The sequence below is a fragment of the Mycetomoellerius zeteki genome, unplaced genomic scaffold (genome assembly GCF_001594055.1).
Source record: "Mycetomoellerius zeteki isolate Tzet28-1 unplaced genomic scaffold, Tzet1.0 scaffold12, whole genome shotgun sequence".
In the NCBI taxonomy this organism is placed as follows: domain Eukaryota; kingdom Metazoa; phylum Arthropoda; class Insecta; order Hymenoptera; family Formicidae; genus Mycetomoellerius; species Mycetomoellerius zeteki.
In genome coordinates, this window is record NW_017256126.1 from 587239 (window position 1) to 606026 (window position 18788).

At 34.6% G+C, this 18788-nt stretch overlaps 1 protein-coding gene across 1 annotated transcript in view; it reads left to right on the forward strand.

The window, feature by feature from the left end:
- LOC108731081 (hemicentin-1) overlaps positions 1-17354 on the forward strand; it is a 121485-nt gene extending 104131 nt beyond the window's left edge. The window contains exons 5-7 of the mRNA XM_018461168.1: positions 1490-1653; positions 2705-2861; positions 16920-17354. Coding sequence (XP_018316670.1) covers positions 1490-1653; positions 2705-2861; positions 16920-17056 — 458 coding nt within the window. The 3' untranslated portion in view covers positions 17057-17354. The remainder of the gene's footprint in view (positions 1-1489; positions 1654-2704; positions 2862-16919) is intronic.
- Positions 17355-18788: the final 1434 nt, after the last annotated feature.

The window sequence follows — 18788 nt, forward strand, 5'->3', positions numbered from 1 at the left end:
TCCCGAAGTTTTGCCATTTAATTTGGAAACACCCTGTATATTTACTATTTCTGTCTATAATTTTAAAGGAAGTTAGCGTGATATTCTCAGATATCTAAAGACGAAAGGCAACCGTGCGTAGATGCGATCTATTACAAAAAGAAAATGGTGTTTCATTACATAGCAAAGTTCATAATGGGAAGCCCGTTTGCAATTTATCGTATGTGTAATGGAGAACCGAAGAGTTTTCAAGTCGAAGTAATTTACGGTACACTTTGTAAAGACTGATGCTTGCAGTGCTGCAGGGGCAAGTATTCGTTTAATGCGCGAGCGCATTAAACGAATACAAGTCCCTGCTTTCCAAATTAAAATGTACAAGCTTGACAATATATCTACGTGAGCGTGAGCGCGTTATTATACTTTTTTTTACTACCTCAGCGTTCTGTACTTTGTGCTGCGTCGGCAGAGCACCAGCGCAATGAAAGTAGATATGTAACGTTGGCATTAATTAAAATCATTACATAACATTTGTCGAGTATCCTTGATGGTGGGCGCAAAAGCGCCCACCCTCGGCATCGCAGAGTGTTTCTTTCCATCCGGAGGAGGTCTAGTGCATTAATTCCGTTCGTTGAGATATTAAAACCGAGAACAGATTGCATCAATTAGAGAGTATTCATGATATATTACGCTCGCTATAACGTTGTCAATTAAAAAATTGCAAATTTCTTTGCGCATATCGCTTTGTTCGCTATTTCGACATTTACTGCTCGCCGAAATTGAGGAAAAACCTGTTTACGTATTAAAGTAATGTAAGCATTTAAAAAAATGTTTTCTTCCATTTAAACACTTTTTTTTTTATATAAAGCAAACGTAAATAATGTCCGAAGTATTTTAGTCGATACATGATATATATTAGTCAGATTTATGTCACTTTGCTTTTCATGTTTAATTTAAATATGCAGAAATACCACAAATATATTGGCCTCTGCATTTAACAATGATTTATTAATCAATTTAGAGTTGCTTGTCTGCTAATAAATACATGTTTTAATAATTATTGCCAATTGTAATCAACGACCAGAAATTATTTTTGATAAATAGAAGTATTGTTCACCTATCGCGCGTACCACAAACATAACTTTTCATGCAAAAATATATTAATATTATATCAATTTAATATATTTATGAAATAAACAATGCAAATAGATAAGCACATCTAAATAAAACTTTAACTTCATATGATTAATATATGCGTGTGCTGGTACTAAAGTAAAGTATGACAAACCTTGTTGCTTTTAAATCAATGCATCGATTAAGGAATTTCGATTGTATTTCCGTTTCAAATCAAGATTCTACCCGAATCTTCAGATTCAGTTGAAAAATTCACCGTCGCGACGTGGCGCATCTTGGTTATTCCCCTCAACCATCGGATATACGCGTAATCTTGTCACGACGCGGTCATTCAATTGCTTCAGCCACCGCATGATATTTGTCCGAACATGACTTCCAGGCTACGAGAGTACAGCACCGGTGGCAGACATAATGGGTCCCCGGGAGCAAAGGGTGCCATCAGGCTCGACGATCACCCTGAGGTGCGTCATATTGTCGCCGTATCAGACCCGTCCCATCAGAGGTGTACAATGGCTTCGGGATAACAAACTCCTAACATTCCAGGTAATGCAGCCTCAGCTGGGTCGCTCTAATGAAATTTCTGTTTGACGACCGGGAATCGAGAAGGACGGGAGAAAAAAAGGGGTGCTCGTATATCATCACACTTGACGCGAAGGGATATGGGTCATATGGTGTCCCTAACCGTGTCTTTCAACATTTTTGTTTGCGTGATAGCCTGCGTCGGCTGTTTCTTTCGTGCGATACGTAATGATTGAAAGCTGATCGATTTGACGGTTTTGCCACTGCAAGACTGCTCGCGATTATCTTGCTTGGTCAATATGCGCGTTCTTTGAAACATCCATCCGAGACTCGTCAGTCTTTTTCAGTGATATTTTTCTTTACATTATTTATTATGTGTTATAATACAAAAAACGTTCTTTGCATTTTAAAATGTTTAAATTGTAATATATATTAAAGCTTATTTTCGGAATAGTGTCTTATGATTGTAGTTGACGATTTATTTGTTGAAAGCAATAAAAGATTTATTTTTTGATATAATAAAACTCTTAAATGAGCATAAAATTAATATTATAACATTGTTTAGATGTGAATATGTTAGATCCTATTATTTTCTTGCATGTGCGACTTGTGACTTTATGCATTGTCAATTTAGCTTTACTGTACTATTTCATTATTTCATTTTTATGGAGTAACTCATCTCTATATTATGTAAATGATAGTTTGCATTGTTTTGATTGATTCAAGAAGTATTCGATTTCGCTTTTAATATACATAAAATACGCATTTAGATAATGAAATTTCAGTTCGAGCATGAAACGTGATGTGAAAGATGTAGAAACAAAAACTCAAATTTTTTCAAATTTATTCATAAAATACATAAAATTTTATAACATAAATAATGTACAAATTTTTATATGTAATTCGGCGAAATAGAAAATACTTAAATTAACAACACATCCCGTGTTTCTTCCGGTTTTGTCATAAATTTTGGAAAATATGAAATATGTTTTTGTTTCTATATCTCTCAAACACTTAAAAGATTTTCTGTTACTTACTTCATCGTTGAACTAACACTTGTTTACTCTTCATTCAGGCAGCGCGCGGAGGGATAAATGTAGAGACGGAAAAGGGTGCGGCACGTACAGTATCCGTGTTGACTTTGGCGTCGGTGACTCAAGATGACGTCGGAAACTATTCATGCAGGCCGACGGAGGGTCGATCAGCCACTGTCAGCTTAGTCGTTGAGGAAGGTTAGTCTGAGTCTTTTACTACTCACGTGGATTATAATGAGAAAATAAACAAGCAATATCCATAAATAATTTTATTATAATACATAAATATATTTATATACATATATTTATATATATTTAGTTATTGATTGTATATGCCATAAAAATATGTGTTTAAAATAAAATGGAAGAGACAAAACGAGTTAAAGAACTAAAATAACGTGATATAATAGAAAAATGTATAAAAGTATACTAGATACTTCGCGAAACATAATGATATAATAACAGTATACTTACGTGCCTCGGGATCTTCCGGGAAATCTCGCTGTCGCCGGATATGCTACGAGCGTAGCCGGAAGCCCACCGGGTGCGCCGATATTCTATTTCCTTCTACGCTTGCGTGTATCCTCCGCGGGGTACAAGCATGATGTAAAGTCGTGCCTTAGGATTACTTGAAACACTTTAAAGTTTTAAAGAGGCGGCGGTATTTCACGCTGAAGCTATTTGTCTAGCTCAGCCCCTCGGTCGCCACGGCAGGGATGAAAAGGAGCGGAAGGGCGAGATGGGTCGGGAGAGAGGAGGGATTGCGAAGGGATGGAAAAGACGGAAGATCGCTTGCTCGGGCGCGTGTACTCCTGCGCGAGACGAAAAGCGGGAATGTCCGAGGGACGAGGTACGAGAAATCGTGGAAGGAGAGAAATTGCGGTTCATAGATAGAAGGACGGTGACGAAGAGGGAGTGGAGTTTAAGAGAAAGGAGGAAACTTGTGGAGGAAAGAAGTAGATATAAACGGAGATTCTCTCTCTTTGCTTTCTCTTTGCTACTTTCCTTTCTCCATTCAAGCTTCGCTGCACGTCTTATTTCGTTTTACTTTTTCCTCTTTAAGATTGAGAGAATAATAAATGTGAGAGAGAAGGGAGGGAGGGAGGGGGGGAGAGAGAGAGAGAGAGAGAGAAAGACGTGCGTGGAGGTGAAAAAGAACAAAAATGAAAGTAAATATAAGTTTTAAATATAATCGATGAAGTCAAAGAAGATACAAAAAAGGGACAAGATTATTTGCGCTACCTCTGACCTGTATATCATTTTTTAAACACAATTTAACATATTTTTTTAAGTTGAGTATAGATTTAAATGTGAACGTTTAGTCATTTGTTTTTTCCTATCGAATAGTCTTATCGATTTTCCTTTGTGCATGACAATCATCTGTAAATACAGATAGGATTGGCGTTATTTTATAAAAGTAACACGTTATCATTATCGTTATTTGGAAAGTAACGATTCGTTATTTCTTTCGTTACTTTTTTGTAATGTTACAGTAAGATATTAGATTAAAAAAATTTTAATTTAAACATTATGTAATAATCAATATTAATTGTGAAATCAATATTAAAATTTAAAGTTCTAAGTTGGTATCTACATAGCAAACTTTTTTTTATATTAAACTTATATTTAATAAAAATCTTAAATAATTTTTTATATTAATATTTTTATTTTTTTTAATATATGCTTATTTTTAGGAAATTAAATTGCAACGTGGATTTTATTAAAAATTTTATTAAACATTGACGCTTTTTAAGCGTCAATGTCGTTATTAAGAGTGCATTCCAATATTTACTGCCAATACTGAAAATTTATAATTCACATTACATATTGACAGTGATTATCGGAATGCAGCTTAGGGAATGAAATATGAAACATTTTTTGATATTTTTAAATTTCTATTATAAAATATTTAAATTAAATTAAATTAAATTATTACAAATAGAAAAAAGTAACGATGGTTATAAAAAAAAGTAACGAAAATAATAACGGCATTATAAGTAACGCGTTACTTCCCAATTCTGAGCACAGAAGAAAATAAAGTAACAAAGTAAAAGTAATGGAAATTATGAAGACATTAGTAGGAACTGAAAAATGTATGCGAACACAAGCCGGATGAAATGGAATGAATAGCATGGAAGAGGACAAGGATCTGTGAAGGCATGGAGCCCGGAGGCAGACGTCGTGGGATCGCGGGGACACTTGCATGCGAAATTCACGTGGATAGTCTCTATTATCGTGAATTTCCCTTCGGAGGTTATTGCGAGGAAGCGCCTGTGGCGCGCGGAGTCGCATTTTTCCCAAGAGCGTGAGCGCGTGTGTGCGCGTGCACGCGTGTGCGCTATCTAATCCCGTGTCTATTCGCACGCGAAACGCGTCCCGTGCGACCATAAATCAAAACTTGGATGACTCGCGGCCTCGTAGATTGTGGATATACGCGGTTTATGACGCGCCCGAAGGAAACCGTCTCGCCCGAGCGTAACTAAGCGAAGTGCATCGTCCGATTTTTACGAGGGTGTATCGACGTAAATATCGTGGTAGATGTGGAAATCGAATATTGCGGACCAACATATAACGGAGGATTTGGGAGATATATCGAGATGTATGAATTATTAATGTTATTGAATCCAATTTTTTAAGTTTTCTTGAATAATTTGCATAATTTTTGAACTCGTCTTTTAGAATTGTTATTTAATTCTGCTGATCTATTTGGGTCTATTTGACCTAAAATGTAATTTATTTTTTTACTAATAAATTTATAATTACACAAGCGAGGGTACAAGCTTTTAAAAATGCAATTTGTTATGTATCTGTTTAAAGTCCTTGGTCGTTTTATAACAATACCCAATTATAACAGAAAGTGTGAAGTAATTTTAATTTTTAAGCAATTCTGTGTTACATATTTTATTAGTAAATATTATGAGAAGACATTGGACTACATACTCTACATCATTTTAAGATTGAATTTGAGTGTGCTTATTCTTTTTTCCTTGGAAAATGTATGAAAATTTGATGTTACATTAAGGATGTATTGCATGTATTTTTTAACGAAACTAAAAAATTATGAAAAAATTACAGATTGTTCCATTTTGTACTTTAAAGTAAACAAAAAGTTTGCCGGCGATTTAAAACCTGTATAAAAAATTATTTCAATAAAAAGTAGATGTTTTTTTTTAAATAATTAAGATAAAATGAGATAATTTTCATTTATACTGTGAAATTATATTGTTAAATATAAATAGTGATTTTAATGAACTGTTTTATATATGTATATAACATTCATTTTAATTTATATAAAATACATAAATTTCCAATTCCAGTTACTTTTTGTGCAGAGATTGTACTTGATATACATTCTTAATTAAGAGTGTCCTATTTGCTTGTACGTAAAATTACATAAAATGGATAGCAATACTGTATCACTCATATAAATAGCATTCTAGGGTTAATTGAATATAAAATTTTGTAGATGAATATATATTATAATAAATAATTTGTGCCTATAATTACATATTTACGTGCAATATAACTTTTAAGAAGAAAAAGGTATGAGAGATGAAGTTTTTTTCTTGGATATCATGCAATTCGGTTTTAATAAAAGCTCATTATATTTTTAATACAACGAGATAATAAAAAATGAAGCAAAAAACATAATATTATACTTGACGTAGCTCATGAAATCTCATTATTACTTATATAGTCATAAACACAGTTTAAATACTGTAAAATTATGACTCCGTGTAGAATTCTCACATACATACACGTGTACGTCGGAGTAAATCTCCGAGAGAATACAGAATTAATTCGTTGCTTCCCCGGACCGAGCAACACGTATAAATTGTACATTTACTCGTTACGCTAGTACTTAACGCGCGTGTAAGTTATAGAGGTATCATGACTGGAAAAAAGTGAGATAATTAAATATCTAGTAGATTAATTTTTGCGATTATATGTGCAATTGCATAATATACAAGGATACAGTTATACATATATAATTTCGCAATTTATAATAGGTGAATCTGTTGAACCGCTTGGAATGAAGAGATACGGAAAAACTGCAAACACGACGAAGGAACCCTGTTAAATCCACTCGCGCGCGGTATCGCAAAACTGAATTTTCGTCTGATCGTGAGTCACTTTGCAATAACGTTTCACTCACGTGTATGTACGTACGCGTACGATACATCAACCGCAGGCACGATACGTACTCGCACGGCCGTGCGAGAACCCAACGATAAATCAGAAGTCCGGCCACTTGTTTTCTAGTTTTGCAGATTGCGAATTCGCGCAGTTTATCGGCACGGACGAGCCGAGTTCGAAGGAAGTGCCATTGCGATGGGATTAAACGGGACAGTGGGCATTTTTATGTGAGCGAAACTGCACGAAAATACTGCTGGATGACACGCGAATATCATGTACGAGAAGCGGAAATAAAGTCATAAATAAAATTTCTCTTATCACACACACACACACAATTAAAATTAACAAATAGATTTTTATGATAGAATATAAAAAGATGCAACTCAAGATTTGCCCCTAATTATGTAGTCAATTTATGGATTGTTTGATTTATATTAATACTTTATATTAATCTTTCGGAGCTGATGATGGATTTATTAAATAATCCACTCAATTATAAATTTTTTTGTCAAAAATGTCAAGCAATTCAATTTTTTTTATGTTACATCTGCAAATTTGAATTACTTTTATTAAAATATGTTTGGTATTCATTTTTTATAGTTATATCATTTTGATTTCTTGAAATTAATTAGTGTTTTTTAATTAATATGAATTAAATGGGTTTTACAGACTTAGTATCAATAACTATAGTACAAATTTTGACGTTAGCTCTAGTTTTTCCTTCCTTGAATTAAATATTTAAATTGCAGATACGCAGCGTATTATAAATATTTCGTATAATTTCAAGATCGCTTAAACTAGTTTAAAAATTGTTTCAAAAACAATCCATGGGTTTCCCGTATAACAATGTCGACCTAGTGAGATTATATCAAAACTTTGTGTTCAATCTTATCGAAGAAAAATGGTAGAGGGAAGAAAACTTTCTTCGGCCGTCTCGGAAATGCTGTGAGGATAACCAATAATTGATCATCCTCCAATTAATTATTGGCATCTACTGATAATCGGGACTAAGCTGATAATTATTATAGCTCCTCAAGATTAGAGAACTGAATTGAAGTCATTAAAAATTTTCGCATCGTCGATTAAAGTTTGAGGTCTGTACAATGAATCAGCGATGAGCAAACTATTTTATGCGATTTTATTGGAATGAGCATTAATTTAATTAATAATTTTCTGAAAGCATATCGAAATATGAAATATTTTTCGCAAAAGTTATATAGGATAATTAAAATATATACATTGAAATATTTCTGCACAAGTTTTTAGCTCAAGCAATCTATGAATATATTTCTTTAAAATTATAAATGGCTACTAATTAGAAGATCGTTATAAATAAACAATAGATAATTAACGACAGCAACAAGATTAGGTGTAAACTTTTTTTAGAAACACGTAAATAAGAGAAGGCGGAATTATGAAATTCTCATTTAATCACATTGAACACAATTTTATATACATTCTAATATATTATTATTATTTAACGGTATTACAAAACTTTCTAAGCCTTAATTTAGAAGGGATAGCTACATATAGATCGCATCGTCGTCTCCTCTCAAATATTTGTGAATGTTTCCGGTGAACATTTGTACTGCAAGAAGTGCCATTTGCTTGCGATTTGTCGAATGCGGCACAGGATTTAACGACTTTTGAGGAAGCCAATGCGTCGTGTGCAAAAACATCTCGAGTGCAGTGCCAGTCCGCGGCTGATGCCGGTCTTTTTGCGCGCGCTCTTGCTGGGGGATGGGCTTTGGCGGCCGTCTGAGCTAATTCTTATGCGATCGTAAATAATGTCGCGCATATATCAAAACTTACAGCGACTCCCCATCCCGGCGTCGCAGTCGTCGTTTCCTACGGTAGTCCTACGGCCTCGCCCCCGTTCTACCTGCATCTCTCACCCTGTCTACGTTGCATCCTTTTCGCATTCCCCTTAACCATCTTTAACATCATTTCTCTTCCTTCCTCCGTCACTTACCACTCGAACATTTGCACAACGTCTGCCAACGGCATTTATGGTCGGTCAGATTAAAGATACAATTCCGCGATCCTATTAATTAAGAAAGTTAATTACACCAGAATTCAATTTTCCTAATTGCTCATCGCCGAGTTTTCGCGCCGCTTGTGCTACGTAGCAGCGGTACAATCTTGTCCGTTTGCGGAGCTATACTGCTACGTTCAGAAAGTCGGCAAACGGAGAGTGCCAAGGGATAGTCGAGGATTCCGTCGAAAACGTCTTTCTCTCTCTCTCTCTCTTGACTCCTTTTAATTTCACGATTTAAGCGCGGCTCTTCATTCTTCTTGTTTCTCTTTTTTCGGATACTTTCGAGCTTACCCTCTTTCCCCTCTCTTGCAACTGACTTTCGAGAACATAAGAAAGGTACCGAGTACGATGTATTTAAAACGATTTGCAAATTTTTCATCGTGATCCATATTTTATCGCGATCCATTAAAATGTTTCTTCGCTCGCGCGAAGGATATTATATATTTATACCTATACGTATTAATACTTACAGTGCAATGTGAAAATACTTTTTCCTGAGTATAAACCTGGGTAACTCACGTCCGATCACTTCTTCATGTATATATTTTTATAGTGATTAAAAATATCTAAAAATCCATGAACGTACTTTCAAGTTTCTAGAACGAAAGTCTATACTTAATGTGACAATCTTGCGTTTCGCGGGTTTTCTCCGTGTTCAGATCCATTCTTGGAATGCCAACGTTTCGTAAAGTATCAGGCTGCTCCTCGCCCTGATGAAGTGAACTGCAAGGTTCACGAAACGTTCCATTCCAAGAATGGATCTGAACACGGAGAAAACCCGCGAAACGCAAGATTGTCACATAGGTAACACCCGTGAAAGCCTCAAGAATATTAGTCTATACTTAATTTTGGAAAAAAATGTAGTATAATGTACCGTAAAGTGGGGCTAAGCGAGCCACGTGGGGTAAAGCGAGCTGCGTGTGAATATTTATTTACGAACTCTGAATTCTTGTTATTACTTATTCGGATAGAACTAGCACTGCGGCATATTGTGGTGTAAGTGTGATACTTTAATTTTCCCCAGTTTCAAAAAATTTGGCAGGTAGGTAAATATCGACTTAACACGGGCATTTAATAAATGTGATTATTCATTTTTCTCATATTGTTTCAAACAACTCACGTAGATAACATTTATACGATAGTTTCTTGTTATCGATCTATCAGGTATTGTTCACAATCTCATTGACATAATTTTAAGCTATTTAAAGTACCATTTTTCTCATTTTTATTTTTCGAATTACACAGGTTTTTTTCGAATCATTGAAATTTGAGGGGTAAAGCGAGCCATGGTTCGAAACTACAAACCGGCAACAGGATCGTCCCGCCTTTTTAAATACTCCTCAGAACAGATGGAAAAAGCGATCCATGAAGCCAAGGCGGGTCGACTAAGCATTAACAAAGTTGCTGAAAAATATGATGTTCCTAGAGCAACGTTAAGTGCGAAAGTAAGGAACGATAAAGCTGAAAAACACGGTTATCCCTGTGCGTTAACAGAAGATGAAGAAAACGCCATTGTTCAAGGATTAATTCTTTCAAGTTCATGGGGTTTTCCGCTTACTAACAATGACGTATGTGATATTGTGCAAGCATATTTATGCAAAATCGGAAAAAAGGTAGTACCGTTTAAAAACAACAAACCAGGTCGAGATTGGATATCTTCTTTTTTGTCAAGACATAAAGAATTATCCACACGTTTCAGCGAAAACGAAGTAGAGCTGCAGTAAACGCTTCTATTATCAATGATTATTTTGATAATTTAGAATCTATACTCGAAGACATTCCTCCCGGAAACATACTTAATTATGATGAGACTAATTTTACAGATGATCCTGGAAGCTCACGAGTTATTGTAAGAAGAGGATCTCGACATGCTGAAAGAATTATAGACTCTTCAAAATCATCTACGAGTGTCATGTTTGCAGCATTTGAAAATGGTGAACTTCTTCCTCCATACGTAGTTTACAAATCGACTCATCTGTATCCTACATGGATTGAAGGTGGCTTAAATGGCGCTCGCTATAATCGAAGCAAAAGTGGTTGGTTCGATATGGACATTTTTGAAGACTGGTTTCTTTCATTGTGTTTACCAGCACTCAAGAAACTTCCTGGTAAAAAAGTAATAATAGGAGATAATTTACCGAGTCATGTTTCTTACACCGTAATCAAAGAGTGCGAAGAGAATGATATTACTTTCGTACTACTCCCTCCCAATTCAACTCATTTGACACAACCCTTAGATGTCGCCGTATTCAGACCGATAATGACAAGTTGGCGAAAAACATTAAACGATTGGAAATCTAAAAATCGAGGAACCATTCCTAAATCTGTTTTTCCCAAACTTCTCAAATCTGCGGTAGAAGAAGTTAAGAATATGAAAAACAACATCACAGCTGGGTTCAAAACTTGCGGTCTTGTACCTCCAGATAGAAATTGCATCTTACGAAAACTACCACATGCAGATAATAGTGCAAAAGCCTCCACTGATTGGTCTGATGTCTTCATTCAGCATTTAGAAAATCAACGTTCTGAATCGTCTGAGAAACCACCTACTAGTCGCGGAAAAAAAGTGAATGTTCCAGCTGGTAAAAGTATAGGTGTGAATGATGTAGAATCCTCCCAGGAAAACAATATAGACGCATCTGTGAAACGACGACGGGGAAGACCGAAAAAATCTCAAGAATCTGTAGATGCTAATCAGACCACTGATGATTTTGAGCCAGAAATGGAAATAGCTGCAAAGAGACCACGTACAAGAGCCTGTGATAATCAAAACTATTCCTCGTTTGCTGATAAGGAATATATATTAATAAACGAAACTTCTGACGTCAGAAAAGGAAAGGTATTAAGAGTTGGACAAATCGTAACTGATGTTGATGATAACACTTTCGAAGTGGAATTATTGAAAAAAACAGAAGGACAAAAAGAATTCTACTTCTCTTTTCCTAAGGTGCCTGAAATACGGAATGTTTCTCGTCAAAACATCATTTATAAATTGAAAATCAAGAATAATAAGAACGAGAAGTATGTTTTTTCTAACTTGAAGAATGATGAAGACATTTTTTAGTGTGTTGATGATTATTTTGTTACGCAAAATTATAAATGAACTGTTTATTTTCATTATTGTTTGAGAATTGGAATTTATGAGTTAATTTATAAGTTGTAAAACATGTTCCTGACCTCTGTTTATTGTTAGAAACGAAATAAAGTTCGTAATCATTATAAATTTGTCGTTTCAATCGAACCAGCAACCTAGTTTTGCATTTAAAACAAATGGCTCGCTTAGCCCCACCTTGCGGGGTAAACCGAGCCAGGCTTTTGCCATTAATAATTCAATTCCTATGCTTCCGATAACCGTTGTAAATAGTTAATCTGAAAGTTAACATGTCTGAGATTATATATTCAAAGCATCAGAATTTAATTTAATGTATTTAACCTTTTTTCACGCGAAAAACCTTAAAAACCGGCTCGCTTAGCCCCACTTTACGGTAATTATTTTTGAAATTTCGAGAAACTTCCATAAAAAATCGATTGGACATTAGCTATCTAGATTTGTACGCAAAGGGTTAAACACGAACGAACGGGGAAAAAGATTTATCTTGCTGATATATTTACGAAAGCGTCAAGAAAATCGATTAAAATCTTTTAAGAAACGATAGGAGGATAAACAAGCGTTAAATGTGACTCTGCAAATCGGGACATTTCGTTGTAGCGAGTTATGATATCACTTTCCGACGTCCTACGAATCCCTGGAGTCTCTGTACGTCGCCGGTTCAGTCTAGACGATTCATGGATACTTCCAAGATATTTTAAATATATATCGAGCACGACGGACTGCGGAAGTTTGCAGGGAGTTTAATACCTAACAGCTCCCTAGACTGTCGTTTATACCACGGCTCCAAACTCTCCGCTCTTCTAGATCTTTTCTTTCATTTCTTATCGCGCTCTCTGTTCCTCTTATGGCATCGTTTTAAGGTACGATATTATTAAATTTCGTAACCGAAATACTTGTGCAAAGTGAAATCCGCGAGTTTCGGCTTTCGCGGAATTCTGCTAATTTTTCGCTCGCTGCCTATATCTACTACGCCGCCGCGATGAGAGTTCTTAAACTACGGGATCCATTTATTTCATTTAATACGACAATGCACACTTTAATAGATACTTTCGAAGCTAGTTAATGTGCTCGTTATCGGCTAGCTATAGGGTGGATCATAAACGGGGATTTAAACTAACAAAGTCCTTAATCTTCTGACTTCCTCGTTTGTTATAAGGAAACATCCAAATCATTTTGCATTAATTATTCATCCGATATCTACCTTTAATTACGCATAGAGTAATTATTTACGAATTTACATGTGCGAATCATGCAACAGAGCCGGAACATTGTGCATTCATTAACTACGAATCTTCATTTTTTGTATAACTTTGTACTCTTTTACCTCGCTTTAGACGTAACTCTCTGGCGCAAGCGGACAGTTTCCGAGACAGTGTCTAAGGAGTTGCTAAGAGCGAGCGGATGAGTTAAAGTGCAACTTACTCGTGAACTTCCAACGCTCATAAATCATTATGATTCCGCGCGGCTATAATGCGAGCACGTTCGCACTTATTATATGCTGAAATATACTTCATTAAAAATCGGGTCAATAATTAAGTGAGTGGTGTATAAAAATTTAGAAAATAACTCTTGCATGCATATTGGCGTTATATATGTAATTATGAATTTATTAATACGCTGTTGTAAATTTTTAATTACTACGTCATCTGGCGATTGTCTTTCCTTTTTCCAAGCTGGTCGTTCGAAAAAGTTATTGACTTGAGAGGGAAACTATTTGCACGGGTTATACGACCCTTACTGGACCGCTATCGCAGATTGAAAATTAATTTTTAATTCCGCTCTCGCTCAGCTCGATAATCAATCTCGTTATAATTAAGCGCATGTTATTTTAAAATATATCGCAGTTAGTTTTCAGAAGAGCTTAAATACTTTGAGTGTGAAAACGGCGTTGAATAATAAAAGGTTGGAATATTTGGAAAAACAAGATTAATAGAAAATTGTGGAAAGTTTAATAAAGAAATTATAGTTGGGGGAATTTAATTAATTATCAACGATTAATTGCACTATTTCAATTTTTATCCATCGTTCAATTTGTTCATATAAAGCAGATTACATGCAATCATTGTAAGTTACACTTGATAATTATTTATAACATTTTCTTTTGTAGTAAAATGATTTTATGATTTAAATTTTGTTAACAGTAGCTATTTGTAGTCACTTAGGCCCAGTTCCACAACTCACGGTTAACCGAGATTCAACTTATTCATTGTCTCTTTCCAATTCTAGAATTGAAAAAAGATAAGAAACAAGTTGAACCTCTGTTAAGAGTTAACCGTGAGTTGTGGAACTGAGCCTTAGTCAGTGATCTAAAATATCAGTTTTCCATTTTTAAATAGTTAAAGAGAAAAAGATTTTCTCTAACGTTTGAATTATCATGAAATTGGTAAGACAACTGTAACAGTAATGAGGAATATAATTAAGCGTTTGCACGTCATTTGCATTTCGAATTGTTCATGCAGGAGGGTGCCAAGTAGATGCAGCCAAGTGTTGCCATATAAGCGATCACAAATCAATAATGATAGATTATTATTGTGCTCCCAGATGTAAATGCATCGCACGTGCAAAGATTTTGCTTCCGCTTTAACCGACGCCGCGTGCAGTTCCGGTGCGTATGCGTGCCACGTGCCCGTACACGCGTGTCGCATTCCCACTAACACGGATGGCGATGTTCACGGTCATGATTGCCTCGATCGGTCGTGCGATTCATACTGCTTTCGTACGAATACCTGAACGCATACTCTGGCTGTACGCAAGCATGCCTGGGCAACGTATTGTCACCCGAATTCTGGAAATTGTCATTGATAGTCGATCGTTATCGATCCTTATTGAATTCTGCATTATGCATATTAATAACTACCGCCTTATTAAATATAATGACCTAACATACAGAAAACCTACATTGTTCGAAGAAACAATTTTGCTGAAGTATTTAAAAATCAAGCTAGATACAAATTTGAAAATAACTTTGTTGGCTCATTAAAATAATTATGTAGAAAATTGTGAAGTATGATAGGCAATATTGCAAAAAATTTTGATGGTCTAGTAACCAGCTTAAGCGTCTTACATAATTATTTTGATAGTCAAATTATTTTCAAAAATTTCAGCAAAACCGCTCACTCGTTCTTTCCGTGTATTTGTCGTATTGTATTTTTAATAGATCATTAAAAAGCATTAGAATATTATAATACTATTATATTATTGAAAATACATATAAGTTTAAAAACGCATAAATATTTAAAAGAAATATTAAAACAATTTTATTATGCGTGTAGCAATAAAAACAATATTCTTTACAATGATAAACATATTTAAATGAGGTAATTTGATCGGCGTAATCGTGGAATTGAATTTACATCTCGCAATACATCATGTTATTCGTATCAAGAAATTAATTATTAATTTGTAATTAGTGAGTACACGTGCATGGATTCAGACATTGGTGGAATTTTGATGATATATTGCTTATGCAATATGGCTGACCATGTCGACTCTTATACTACTGAATACGCACGGTTCATCGAAAACCTTGTTATTGCGGGGCTGTCTCATATTGGTCCATTATTATTGCGTCTAAATTGAACGTTATTCTATGACAATATTGAGATCTATTTAGGGTTGATATAATTTTCTTTTATATTTTTAAAATCGATATTGTCTTTCTCGAACATCGGAAGAAAAAAAATGATTCGCAAAGTTTACTTGCGAACCACAAAGCTGACGTATTCTAGCCATTAAGGGATCAACGCCGCGTAATCAAAGAAGTCGTTAAAAGCGTAATTTCAGAAAATAAAGTACTTATTACCGGTTTCTTCGTAAAGTTTAGTTTTCATTCTTGTTAATGTTCGTAAAGATGAAGGCGCGATTGGGATCTAAACTTCAAAGGGTCGCGGCGGTTGGAATTAAGGTCTTTTTCATCCTTAAGATTTTAACTACTTTCCACATCAGCTAGCGATGCTATAGCAATCGAGCATAGGTGCATGTCGGTGTGCAAATAGAGAATGTAAAATGAATTCTTTTATTCCTATCGCTCTATCAACACCGTGGAGTAATTTATATAGTATGGCGGTTTGATTGAAATATTTACTAATCTTTTTTGAATTTCCTGTGACGTACGCAATCATCGTTGCTTTGCCTGAAAATATTGCAGATTCAATCTTGACAAAATCAACTGTCCCATGCAAGCTGATTGCGTTTACACATTCTCGATACCATACGTGCGAAGCGCACCGCGATGTATCATTGAATACATCGTACAATGTGCGAGTTTCAACGTTACCGCTATTTTTTTGGATTTGGTAAATATCAGATTATTCGTAATTATTTCGTTATATGCAGTTTATATGAGAGATTGGTTGCCTTAAGCACAAAAATTTCAAGAACTACTCAATTTATTTCGATATTTAGAAAAATAATAATATCTCTTCTTTTTTTGCTACGCGTGAATTACATTTGATTTTGTTGATATAATAAGTTTATTAAGCCAGTTAAAATTGCTATCTTGAAAATTTGATGATAATTGGTGATACCTGCTATGCAAATTGCATCAAATTGATCTTTGTACCATCGTATTAAATTTAAATAGCAGAGAATGAAAGAACGGTAGAGAAACGCGTATCGACATCCCTCAAACAACGCAATAATTAATGGATCTCTTGTAACACGAGAAAATCCATAATCCCGTAATCTTGAAGCGACATTGATTTACGATTGTGGGTGGTGTCATTATTCTCAAAAAGTATCAAGATTTCCGGCGCATGATATTCAGATTCAATATCCTAATACGGCAATTTTTCAACGTTTGCTCATGCGAAGCGTTCCTGCTAATGACACTCATTAGATGATATCGCGTGAAACCTCGTTAATTTGATACAGCACTCGTAAATATTCATACGATTACGTGAGCGATACAAGTACGGCTGACGAGTGTAACACTGACACTTGATTCTCGTTTTTTGCCTTTCTGTTACAGGGGAACGCACGGAAGCTATGCAACGTGACGCCGGATACGTCTCTTCCGGAAGTGACGTCAGGCACTGGCCCGGACTTCTGCTTCCGTTTTCGTGGTTTCTAATACTCGCGCGCAACAGCCAAACTTTCTTGCTCTAGTGCACACCCGACAGTATTTCACGCTTATTTCTTGCCGTTTCCAACGTTGAAATGTACCTAAAATGCGACCAAGCAAATCTAGATTGTTAAGATAAACTTTTATAGATTGTAGGAACATTATATATAAACTGCATTATATGATACGCTAAATGAAGAGATTATATACAATTTAAAAATGGATTGCGATTTATTTGAAGGATTCGAATTTATCTTCTACAATAATTGCAAGTACGTACAAAACAAGAATAATAGAAAGCTTGATTTAGCTCGGGAAATACCTTAAAAATATTATAATCGTAGAATATAATTGTATCATAATAAGTTAGATTAGTGATAAAATAATGTAACTATTTATATAGTACGCAATACAATCGAGGAAAAGAGGGTGAATAATTAATATTATATATCAATGCAGTTCTAGAAAGTCAACATTAATCTGTCTTTATTCATAACAGAAAATAATGAAGAATAATTACAATTAGTTAGACTTTAAAGAATGTCCATATATGTGGAAATTATGAATTGCTTTGTAACTGAGAAATTAGTTACAGAAAGATAATGAGTAGATTTTATGACACGTATTTGTGTAAGTATTTATTTTAAATGATCACACACCTTGCAATAAAGCAATTTTACATGAGGAAGAGAATAAACACGAAATTATTTGTATGTAGTTTAATATTTTATTTTGCAATAATATTATAGCAAAAATAAATGTACTCTCTCTCTCTCTCTCTCTCTCTCTCTCTCTCTCTCTCAGAAAACAATTTTTAGCTGGATAAGAGTATAAATTTTTTCCGCCAACCATATTTAAAAACCTCGACTTTTCCTGCCAATTACGCAACAAATTTTGTATATTTGTTCAATTTTCCAATTGTGCATATAAAATGAAAAATACGTTCTCTTTTAAAAAGAGTTTCACGCAAATGGAAACAAAGATAAAATGTCCTTATACAAGTTTCCTCGTATACCTACTGTCTCGTAAATTTAGCTTCATTCGCAAATAATTCATTAAATGACCTGCGATACTCCATTTGATCTCAATGTTCTGGAACGTTCTTTTCGCTGCCCCTCGCAATTCACGTTGTTTCTTTGAGCACAGCTCTTAAAGTCAATGGGATTAAAGCGGTCGCGTAGTGCCAAAGGATGCGGAGGTAATTTGATACCATGTATCGTGCTATATCCTTTCGTTCGAAGGTTCGAGAAGAATACGTAATGAATTTCATGAAATTCCGGAGAATATATGCGTCTACAGTGTGCTTCACTTTTTACTTTATTTATATTCTTTATATATAATAAGAAAAAAAAACTCGTCAACAGATTGTGCAACAAAATAAGGTATGTATTGATTCTAATAATGATTATAATCTTCATTTTTATATTTAATCACAAAATTTTGCACTGGAAAAAAATAAAAACAATTTTCTATCAGTATTATATAAATATGGACAGTAATAAGTACATAAAATCATTGCAAATATATCACATAATATATTTAAATACATATTTTTATATAAAACAAAAAAAGAGCTTCTGTTTTTTTAAAGATGCAATTTAATACATATATTCTTTTTATCATATTTTTTTATTATTGCAAAATTATATTTTTAAGAGAGTTAGATAAGAGTTATTTTACGTAAATAATATATATGCAATCAATTCTTATTCGATTTGCGTATCTGCACGGAATAAATTCACATAATCACTGACTGAATTATGCTTCAGCCTCTCT